Source organism: Parasteatoda tepidariorum, chromosome 4 (genome assembly GCF_043381705.1).
Source record: "Parasteatoda tepidariorum isolate YZ-2023 chromosome 4, CAS_Ptep_4.0, whole genome shotgun sequence".
NCBI lineage: Eukaryota > Metazoa > Arthropoda > Arachnida > Araneae > Theridiidae > Parasteatoda > Parasteatoda tepidariorum.
Genome location: NC_092207.1, coordinates 84,306,034 through 84,318,199, shown reverse-complemented (window position 1 = coordinate 84,318,199; position 12,166 = coordinate 84,306,034). Strand labels below are relative to the sequence as shown.

Genomic DNA, 12,166 nt, shown 5'->3' with positions numbered 1-12,166 from the left:
TAATTGCAGTATAATTTATTTTGAATAATTTTATACATAAAAATTACACAAATATCTAAGACAAGCGAAATAAAGCCAAATTAATTTTCTCTATTGTAAGACAAAGCGAAAGATCGAAAATGGAAGCTGTAAAATATTGCGCAGAAAATTTCACAGAAAAACAAATTTACAAAAAAATTTCTACCTCTATCTTTCTAAGCATTTTTAAAGCTTATATGTAATGGCGAAAACTATTGGATGCTTACTTAGAAAGCTCCACCTTCCTTTTTTCTCGTCAAAAATTACTTTTCAAGTGCGCATGTGCAGTCTGAGTCATCTCGTGGCAGCTGCTTCGTTCAGCTGAATTACTTTCTTGCGCAGCAATAATGGCAACAGGAAATCGATGTGTACAGGAATTACTCTGAGATTTGTTGTCATTCAGCTATTCATTTCAGGGAGTAATCTATGGTGTGTCATTCACTTTCTGTTTTGAAAACGTTTCCAAAAATTCATGGATTGTGAATTACGACAATTTACAAAACTTAAACTAGCTTAATTTTCTATTTCACGCCAAGTATAATATGCGATTTATTGAAAAAGACCATCCAGACTTGGAACAAAGCACAGTAATGGCGTTCGCTGCGATGAATTACGGAAGCCGTTCGCATGGCAACCATTGGCAGCGTAGAAACCATTGTTTTGGTAATTCATGGCTGAGTGTAATTCACCATGAACGACGATCTGTGCGAAAAATTTTCCATTATTACTGCAATATGGCGAGAACAGATATTTGTTGTAGTAAACTATCCTGGATTCTCCGATGGTAAGTCGAAAATATTACTTAAAAGAGTTGTTTTACTTGATTTTAATGATCTTTAATACCTTTTATTACTATTTTAGCTTTGAAATTTGACAATAATATGTAGAGTAATTGTTGATTTTCACAAAATTTTCGTATTGAAATGCGGATATAACATGGCGACGCCACGGATCGCTAAAATCCATTTATTCTCGAAATCGCAAATGTAATTCTTTAACAATGAAATTTCTCTCACTGCTGTTGATTAATTTTGACATGTAAATTTTTTTTTAATAAATATTATGATAAAATTACTCATGATTTTAGAATTTAAATATTTTTAAAAAATATAAATTCATTGGTAATGCACATTGTTGATGGAGTTTGAAATATTTGTTGCATTATAATTTTAAAATTTTTGCATCAAGAGAGCATATAATATATAGAATGATCTGCAGAAATTTTATAATATTAATGCATTTTAGAATAAAAATTATTATCTTTATGCTTAAAATAATATTTATTTCTATAATTTTATTTGTAAATGATAATGGCTAGGAGGTGACAAGTAAGCTGCATTTTTATATTCATACATTATAATTTAGGTCATTTACATTTTAAGCTGTTGTCAAATATATATTGTAGTATGTATTATTTTTATTTTTGTTTGTTTTTTGTAACTTTTATTTTTGTTTTATTTTGTATTTTTCAAACATTGTGCTGTTAATGATAGTTAAATTTTAAAATTAAAAAGGAACGATTTCAGAAATAGTTTGTGATTTATTAATACTTTGTTTTTCAAATAAAATTTCTTAATTCAAATGTAGCATTTTTAAAAAATCTGATATGAACTATTATCTATATCTGATATAAATGAACAGTTATAAAGCTGTTAAACAGTATAATAGGGGTGAACAGCCTTTATGGTAGAAGCCTGCTACAGAAAATAATTATTATTTTTTTTTTGGGAGGAGGTGAAGAATTTAATTTTTGTACTATTTAATAATGACTTAATTATTCTTTCAATCATAAGAACATGTCAGTTTGTTTTATTTAAAGAAAATTGCTTTTAAAATATACCTACTTAGTATCCTATATGTTTTAAGTTTAAGTAATTAGTTTTGAAGATTTATGTTAAAATAAAAGGTGAGTCTTTGTTTTTTTTAAATATAAACATCAGTGTTCTAAGCACTAAGTTTTTTTTTATCAGTATACTTAATAACATATTTTTAGAAAATTAAATACTTTTTTTATTTGAATTTATTTTAAAAAAAACTGATACTTTTGTAACTTTTCATTTTTCTTAATAATTTATTTACAAAAATACAGGCATACATAAATATTGGGAGGGGGTATAAATTCTAAGAAGAGAAAAAAAACTGTTCTACTACTTGCAGAATAAAAGTGCAAAAAAAATCATCTAAGCCTTTTATAGAATAATGAAAAAGTGATGAAGTGAATAATGAAAAAGAAAAGATGCTAAAATTTTTGGAAAGATTTTGATCTCAAAAAACCATGTTCTGAGATAATATTAGGCTCTGAGAATTTTCTGTATACTGGCGTATATATACATGATAAATTTCCAATAGATCAAGACTACATACAATATGTTTCTTGATCAGGGGTCTGTCCAGGCCAAATTTACTACTGTTTAGTGCTACCTTCACAAATTCAACTTTAAGAAAAAAAACTTTTTCTTAACATTTTATTTTGTATCACATAGGAAACAATAAATCTATACTTTTGTGTTGATTTTTTAATATAATTTTTAATTTTCACAAATTATGTCTAAATTTTCACAAAATAGGTACGTACCTCTCAGAAAAACCTAGACAGACCCCTATTGATAAGTATCCTACTAATTATAATTTACCAAAAATATAAATTTTCAATTAAATGAGTTAATAATTTTTTCGATCAATCAATTCAAAGATTTAAAGGTACAATCAATTCAATATTTTGTTTAATTATTAGAATTAATTTCCTAATTACATGTTACTTTATTATGATATAGTTTTAATATATTTAAATATTTTAATATATTTTGTAGTTTTTTTATTATCTAGTCCATGCAGCTCAGCATCAATCGAAAGAATTGTCTCCTATTTGTCGTATTTAAACTGAACTGAAAATTGGAATTTACGAGAGTACAGAGGGTTTCAAAACCAATTTTTTGTGATCACATGCTTTGGGGAAATGAGAATTTCAAATGGGATTACAATGAAAATTGATTTTACATATAATGAATCAGATGATTGTTAAGTGTTTCTTTTTACGAGATGGTTTTATTAATTTTTATTGTAAATAATTAAGCAAATTAACGGGTTGGATAAATTAGCAATTTTTCACAATTTTATGACACAAAAATTTGGATTTTTGACTAATGTCAAAAATTTTGTAATAAAGGGTTTATTGACATGGCTGTTAAAACCATCAATTGTCAAAAACTTGCCAACCCAGGAAGCAGATACCCCCCCCCCCTCCTGTCAACTACACCTATGGTGGAAGCATTTAGATGTTCTAAAAAAAGATGTTATAATATTCATTTCATATTTTATATCAGGGGTTTCCAACTTACATGAGGCCGTGGGCCACAATTAAAAGCGCCACTCAAATGGCAGGCTGCAACTTCATCAAAACTTTATATAAGACTCTTTTATGTTTGGGAACATTAAATATTACTGTCAGATTTTTATCAAGTTGTTCAAAACAAAAGTATTGAATTAGAAACGAAAATAAGAAGTAGATTTTTAAAAATATTTAATTGCATATTAAAAAATTCCTAGCTACAATAACTTTAATGTGCACCTATGTATTAAACAATTAATGTGCTGCAGATATCAAATAGTTAAGATATAAGACTTTAAAAAGGTTGGTATCAAAACTTACATAGTAGCACACAAAATGTTCAATGAGAGAATTGAGGTTTGTCTGCTGCAACCACCAGAGAATAGATATTTACATTTTATATTTAAAATTTACAGATGTAAATAATTTCGTCCAAAATGAGTGGTTTTGAAAAGTTAAATCGGAGAATTTCTTTGAGAAAACTTCTGATACCCACATGCTAAATTATATTTACAAAATACAAAAAAAAAACAACAAAAAATAAATAAATAAAAAAGAGCAACATATGCAATTATTTTTGTGTTTGAATAAATTTTTTTGCACCATTGGTATGTTAAATTTCTAGAAAATGAAGAAATTAATTTTTTTTTTAATAAGAAAAGTTTTAAGCCAATATAGATTTTTAAAAAAATTGTCCGTAAAAAAATGGCAACTAATATATTTTAGTTCGCGGGCCACAAAAAAGGCTTCACATGCCTCCAGTTGGTAACCACTGTCTCATATCAATTCTTTTCAAATTTGCTATAAATAATCTTTTTTTTTATTTAGGCATTTTAAGGTGAAAACATAACCTGAGCCTTGAAACTTTCTGCAGTGGACTTCACAACTTGTCTTGTAACACATTAAATGCTCTAATGTAAGTATTAATTTTTTTTCAGGTTGTACAATCTGTTTTTTCTTCTTTTTTTTAATTAAATTTTCTAACAATCGCATGTGTGTAATAAATAACTTTGCCATTCAAAGTTTTAAGACAGGTTTAAAAACTACCTGTTTGTTGGCTGAAAGTGACGTTAATAACGAGAGATTATTCAGAGGAGCATAGATTTCATTAATAATTTATTTCAAGTATTTAGAAACTAGTAGTTAGTTGTAATTCAGTTTTTTCCCCTTCTAATAGAAAAGGAACCTGATACTTAGATATAAAATAAATATGATTTTTCTGTAATTATTATGATTGTATGTTTAATATTACAGTCTTACAATTAAGTAATAAAAATTACATTTTGTGAAAGTTTCTGCAAAAATCTGTCCTGATGTACCAAAAGTAATGAAGTTTTGTTATCAACAAATCTATAATTTTTCTATTTTTTAGACAATTTTAAAAACAGTAAATAATTTATATTTTTCATGAACTATTGATTTTTTTTCAGTTTCCCTACTCTTATACTTGCATGAGTTGCAGGGTTAGGAAAAATTAAACCTGTCTGCATTTCTGTCAGGAAAAACTGTAAAAAACTGAGTATTTTCGAAAAAAGTCCCCCCCCCCCAAGAAACAATGAATAAAATTGAGCTTTTCAAAGACAAAACAACTTTATTGAACTAATTTCTTTCCAGAGAAAACAACATTCTTTATTTGCAAAAATATATTGTTACAGGCACTTTAAAGCCTAAGTGTATAGAATATTTTTAACTTATAAAGCAGGTTTAAATGAATTGTATATCTACTTTATTATTCAAAATTCTTCGTTTATAATATTTATTCCATATCTGTTGTAGAGATATCTTGAATGAAAAACTTATTTTATTTTTATTTTTTTAACAATTCAACTCATTAACTGTTATTCCCCCAAGTTTTAGATCCTTTGAGCACATGTCCATTACATTTGGCAATGGTTCTGGTTATTGATCTGTATCACTCTTTGGAAATTCCGTATTACTAGGGTCAGCCTGGTACTTAATAGGTATAGTTTTTCTGCCTACCTGCCCAGTAAATGAACTGAGACTAGTGGTACACTGCTCTCAAATGGTCCTTTTTCCCCTCCAAAGTCTGTTTTTTACAGTAAAGTCTTTTAGTGATTTGGTCCTTTTGATTTGAAAATTGTTTTAAAGAAATTTTCCAATTTTTTTAAAGTTTTGTTTCGTATTAACTTTGAGGGTCACCTCTCTCCTCATCGTTCAATTTGTTTGAAAAGTAATGATATTGATGTTAGTTCAATTTTGTCTCTGTAGATTGGTACCAGAACAGAATAATTAAATCTGAAAATCACTCACCAATTGAGACTTTTCTTGTGAGTTGAGGCAAGTCGATGGCAAAGCTTATCATTTCAAGATTTTCGTTCCCTGTTGTTCGGTTAGGCTTGCTGCTTCAAAGGATCTGTGTTTGTTTTTTTTTTAACTTGATTTTTATTATGAGAATTAATGAACAATTCTAAAATTGCAAATATTTAATTGTGTGAACTTAGGGGACCTCCACTAAGTGTGCGAACATATAGTTTGTCTACAGTAAGAACTCCCCCCGCCACAAAGTCTGAGACCATCTGCTCCCATGGAAACAAGAGTAGCACACTTTAAGGAGGGTAGCTTCTCTTCACTCCAGGGCTAACTTAATAGACCGACGAAAAAGATTCCATTTCTTTCACCGACCCGAGCCAAAACTTGTCCTATACAATGACCCCACACCCCTACTTGAAATAGTTATATCTCATTACCATAGTCACCTCCACGGGTCCAGGCGAATGGCTAGGGGAGTTCTTACTTTAGACAAACTATAATTAAAGCATCTTATTTTATCCTATTTGTTTATATGCATATTGAGCACTTTTTAATTTTATATAAAAAAAAATGTAATAAAATTTCCCTTCATGAAATTTATGAGGGTGAATTAGGGGTCGTATACTTTATTTTTAGGGGAGGAAAATAAATCTTGTATGATTGAAATTAATTGTTCTAAAAATTTGAATTGATCTCTTCATACTGTTTGCATAAATGAATTTTAAACATATTTACAATTCATTAATCACAAATATTTTAAAATAGTAAACTGAGGGTTAAATGGCATTACTTACTAATTGATTCATTAACATCAATTGAAATGTTTATCTGCATTTGTATCTAGAAAAACTTTTAAATTAAAAATATTAGGCTCTGATTAAAAGATATGAAGCGAATTACATGTGTGAGAAATATAATTAAATTTATTTTTCATTTATTAAAATAATTTTTTTAAATAGTTGTTTTTATTATTTTTTTTAACATTTTGTGATTTAAAAATATATTTCTAAAGTTTTATTAAGTTGCACAATATTTAACTTTCTCTCTTTTTTTTTCTACTTCAAAACTGTTATGGCATATCTATTAGTTTTATTTGTAGTTTCAATATTATGAAGTTTGTACATAAGGGACTGTCCTTCAACTGTTCAAAAATTATGGCATTTTATTTATCTTGTGGATTTGTGATTTTAATAATTAACTGTAATTATGATAATTTTATGAAGGAAAAAACATTCAATATTTTTAATTCATGATATTTGTAAAAAATTGCAAATTAAGGGCCCCTTCACTTATCTAATAGGTATTTTTAACAAATCTAGTTACCAGGGGTCTGTTTAGAAGAAATTTGGGTTCGTTAACTGACCCCTTCACAAACTATCTTTTTATAAAAATGGACCCTTCAAAAATATTTTAACTTAAAAACATACCCTTCACAAAATAATTTATCTTTTAATCGGGCCCTTCACAAGAGACACTCGAAAGATATTTGTGTTTGTAAGATGAAAGATATTTGTGTTTGTAAGTGGGCGGGAAAAATTGACTGATGCTGAGTGCTCAGCTATTAATAGATATTTTCAAGTCTACTGGCAATCGATGTATATTACTCTAATATTTTGTTAATCATGTTTATCTGCATGTTATTGACTGATGCTGAGTGCTCAGCTATTAATAGATATTTTCAAGTCTACTGGCAATCGATGTATATTACTCTAATATTTTGTTAATCATGTTTATCTGCTTAAATTCTAAGGCTAAGTTTGATCTCATTTCATTTATATTATGTACCTTAACCTCTTTGAAGTAAAAAAAATTTTATAAATTCCAAATGTAATATTCTAAGAAAATATTTCTACTTCTGCAAACATCGTGTGTACATTCTTATTGATATTAAATGATATTTTTTTGTAAATAAATAATTGAGCAATATATTATTCATAAAATTAATTGATAAAATATTATGTAAATAAACATTAACTTAGATCAATTTTTAAAAAAAAACTATTATAAATTTAAGAATTGTTTAAGTTTACTTAATGTGTAACACATTAGAAGTGATGCATAACTAAGTTATGTTACATAAAATATGTCAATTGAAATTATTAAAAATGTGAGTGATTTTGTCTCCATTATTCGTCCGAAAGGAATATTCTGTGTTGTACAGTATAAGCTAAGTACCAAATATTTGTATGTTGCCTCTCTAATTTAGTAGCAGCAATAGCTGTTTATTTTTGAAAATTAAATTTTTTAATTATAATTTTACAGTGTTGAGCATAATCTTGTTTACATTTGCAATTTAAAAACTCCTTGAAAAGGTTTTTTGCAATAACAGGACCCTTGTTGAAAGAATGGGACTTAACGCTTATTTTATATTCACAAATTACGAGTAATTTTTTCGCAATTTTTCAAAAACAGGACCTTTCACAAAATGTCTGGACAGACCCCTGGTTACAAATACTTAATGCTTTACCTTTACATCCAACCTTTAGCAGCAACTTAACCCACAATAGAAACTGAATTCCATAATTGCTCTGATGAAAAAAGGCATAGTTGTGAGATTGAAATGCTATGCATATATTAATGGGGTCGTTGTTTATACAACTTGATAAAAATTTAAAGATTCAATTACCAAATCAATTGTGAAGTCATGGGTTGTTTAAATAGTTAAAAGTGTATTAAGTAATATTTCAAAATAAATAGTTATTTTTAATGCTCGTTTATAAACAAACTTTACTTTTTCAGATTAAGTGGAAAAACGATCTGATTTATTGACAAATATCAGAAATGTCTAGCTACAACATACCAGAACGAGACTTCATGAGATGTTTCCGAAAGGCTCTGTCTGTTCCTTTTTTGTTGAATAATGTTTGCTCAACAAATATTCAAGAATTCGTTACAAGTTATGCTGCTTCACTTGGTTGCACAGAAAAAAGCTTCTTTTTTCCTCTTTTGACATGTGCTGCATCTTGTATGGGTACTGAGAGCTATTTAGAAATAATAAATCACTGGATTGAACCTCCAATTGTGTGGACTTTAGTTATTGCACCAAAATCACTGTTAAGAGTTGATGTAGCTGAACATGTAAAACAACATCTTCTTAAAGCTCAGAATGATACCTGGGTGCTACACAAAAATGAAGATACCAAGGATTATTTGAAAAAATTTTTGTTTGACATTTTTACTTTGGAACAGTTGCAAGAAATGTTAAAGTTAAGCAATGGTCATGGAATAGCTATTTATAATAGTGCAAGATCTTTGCATAAAAACATGTTGGAACCTGTAGAGGCTGATATAATGTTGCGGCTGCATTCAGGATTGGCTTGGTTTCAAGATTCTCGTGTCAGTCGAAGTACTGTAACTAAGACAAGAGTAAATTTTGCTATCATATCAACTCCTGCTGCTGTTCATCAAACATTGACTTCTGCCCCAAATTTCAAAGAGCTGTTTCATCAAAGCTTTTTACTAACGTGTACTGAAGACAGCCATGCAAAATTTAATCAAATTTCTGAAGTAAATAATTCAGATAAATTAGTTGAAATATTTACATCATTAATAAAACTTCATTGTTCTCATGGTCCCATTGTGTACAAGCTAAGTGCTGAAGGAAAGGAAAAGTTCAGCGAAATTCACGATGAGCTTACAGATAAAGCTAAGCAAATGGCCAGAAAAAATGCTGATAAAGTATTTCAGCCTGCTCTTTCTTATCTTGGACGTTTGACTTTAATTCTTCATGTTCTTGATAATGTTATTGATTCTATTAATTATCAAATACCTGTTTCTCATTTAACTTGGAACACAGAAATAAGTGCAAACACTGTTTGGCATGCACGAGAACTACTTAGTCATTTTATTGAACAACGACATGCATTGATGGAGGAATTGAAATTTCCCTCTCAATCCGGTGCTCCGACACCACCTATTGAAGTAGTAGATGGACAAAACAGAGTTGTATCTCGCAATATGCTTACTCCACCACAACGATCACCTCAAAATGTTATGATGAGGTCTAATAATTCTGTAAATACAGTCAATCCAGTAAATAATGTCAGAAGAAATATATTAAACAATTCTAGAGTTAGGCAGCCTGTTAGAAATTATCAACCACCTCTTCCTCTTAATAGTACTGTTGTTGAACCAATAATTCAGTCTGTGCGTTCAAATGCAATACCTGCTACTCAGACCATTCCTTTTAACCCTATCATTACAAATTGTGAAACCTTAAATAATAACTTGAATACAGAACTAAATTTGCCCACTGCTCTTTCAGTTTCGAGATCCGAAGATCAAGCTGACCAAGCAATACCTGTTCTTCTATCACGTGCACCAAATACATCCATTTCAGATATCTCTAAAGAGGATTTCATTCGAACCCAGAGGAATTCTTTAAAAAAACTGCTGAAACATACAACCGGGGAGATAACACCCTCTCGATGCGTGCAGCTTAAACTTACACCTGATGCCACCGCATCTGATGAAACTCAGAGGTACACTCAAAATTTTTCAAGGTTATTTCTTAAACGATTAGAATTATTTGGTTTTGGTATCTGTGAAGGAGCTAATAATGGCAATAAACGTCATTTTGTTTTTAAAAAGAAGAAATTTAGTGCTCTGGGAGATGATCAGAGACAAATTTTAAATGATCTTAATATCAGCGAGGTAGAGTATAATAAATGCTTTACCTCTGTGTCCATCGAAAACGAACAAAATGGCAAAGTTGTTTGTTTAGAATAAGTTTTTTATTTTGAATTTAGTGTAAATATCTTGTTTTTGTCCGTCTATTTCTCAGACTCTGGTTATTTATTAATGCCTGCAATTTTAACTACAGCATGTACATTTTAGGACATGTTAGGAACAGTTTTTTTGTATATATGTAGAAAGACAGATGAAAAATAAAGTTTATAGAAAATATTTTCTGCATTCTTTGCATTTTGCTTTATTTTTTTCAATTCTTTAAAAGTGATTTTTCAAAAAAAGAAAAAAAAATCCTTAATTAGCATTGAAATGTAATGATAGGTAAAGTTTGATGTAAGAAAAAATAACTTCATTTTTACTGTTTTAAAAAGTGTTTAAAAATATTTTCTTGCTCAATTGTATGTTTCAGTTTTTATTGAAAAAAATTAAATAATAAAAAACTAACATAGAGTTTTTCTTGAGAAGATAACAATAAGTACATAGGTAAAAATATTGCCCATTAAAACACTGCTAAAAATAAATACCTTTTTGCTCCAACTCTTAAATTTATTTCCTCAGCTACCTATTACTTATTTTAACAAAAAATTATGATGTTAGGTCCAAAATCTTCCGAATGCAGCATAAAAGTAAAAAAATGACTTAAAAAATTATTTGTAGTAAGAAAACAAGTGTCTTAAATTGAATGTCAAGGTTTCAACTTGTCATAGTTATGCTGGCAACCCTATGTTGAGCTCAATTTTTTATAACTGAGATGTACATGTGAATGATTGTAAGTTCTGTTCAACATTGCTGATTTTGTCTCTTATAAAACTTTCAAAATCTAGAGTTTGTGAACAATGACCCAGTTGATGTAAAAATGTTTAATTCTTTTGTTTGTTTCTTATTTTAAACTTAAAAATTATGTTTAACATTAAAAAATTGCTTAAAAACATCAGTGGTGTAACAAGAAGGGACATCTGTTTCCAGAAACAGCTTTAGAGGGGGGAGGGCATCGAATTCCTGATGGTTCCGAATTTAATACAAATTAATTCCGGAATAAAATGTATTTTGATGGCATTTTCCATCTCGTGTTAAACTGTTCTGAAAATCTCTGGTTTGTGTAGAGATACATTAACTTTTAATTTGATATATTGCATAAATCAGTAACAGTTGAAAATACCCATTCTAACAATTTTGTAGCAATTTTTTGGATTTAAAAAGTTAAGTTACAAATTTTCATTTCTTGCTTTCCGGATTGTTATTTAACAATTTGCACAATTTTATTGGAAAATAAACTTGGAGGAAAATTATTAATCAGGTATAGTTCACTTACAAGACACACACTTGTGTTTTCAGCAGTCTGAAGGAAATTACCATAAATTGATTAACTGATTCATTAAATATAGAATATTTTATTTAACTGTTTAAAGTATACAAGAATTGTTAGAAATAAATTGAAATAGTTTGAAACAAATAATGGGTTCTTATGAGTAATTTACGCACTAAAAAATATACTGAAAAATAATTTTTTATAGTTAAGTTTCATACTTTATAATAAAGATAATTTTGCAGTGTATTTTTTTTTTGCTTATCTTTTTTGCTATTCGAATATTTCTTCAAAGTATTCCTTATTTTCCTTGTAGAATCAGAATTTGAACGTTGAAGAATTGAAATCAAAACTCAATAATAAAAGTTAACGACTTAGCGCTAGTCAAGCTCTTGCAAAAAAAGGAAGAAAGCTGTGCATAATAATGGTAGAGTGGCAGTGGTTTGTAGAAATTGAGATGATGAAAACGATATTGGTCGAACTCTTTTTTTTTTTCTAACCGTCCTTGAACAGCCGGCCCAATTTTTGGGTTTACGACTACTAATGTGCAACTC

General features: G+C 28.7%; 1 protein-coding gene across 3 annotated transcripts; it reads left to right on the top strand.

Annotated features, from left to right (window-relative positions):
• Positions 1 to 295: 295 nt before the first annotated feature.
• On the top strand, positions 296 to 10,522 carry LOC107452143 (uncharacterized). Of its 3 annotated transcripts, none has more exons than XM_043039153.2 (3): positions 296 to 802; positions 4,175 to 4,262; positions 8,357 to 10,522. In XM_043039153.2, the coding sequence occupies exon 3, from the start codon at positions 8,399 to 8,401 to the stop codon at positions 10,343 to 10,345; it is 1,947 nt and encodes a 648-aa protein (XP_042895087.1). In that variant the 5' UTR covers positions 296 to 802; positions 4,175 to 4,262; positions 8,357 to 8,398; the 3' UTR covers positions 10,346 to 10,522. The 3 variants fall into 3 exon arrangements, with proteins under 3 accessions (XP_042895087.1, XP_042895088.1, XP_042895089.1); XM_043039154.2 differs by lacking the exon at positions 296 to 802 and adding an exon at positions 878 to 1,004; XM_043039155.2 differs by lacking the exon at positions 296 to 802 and adding an exon at positions 1,322 to 1,346.
• The last annotated feature ends 1,644 nt before the right edge of the window (positions 10,523 to 12,166 follow it).

Excerpts from the sequence above, each read along its gene's own strand:
- LOC107452143 (XM_043039153.2), top strand. The coding sequence starts at position 8,399 with ATGTCTAGCTACAACATACCAGAACGAGACTTCATGAGATGTTTCCGA.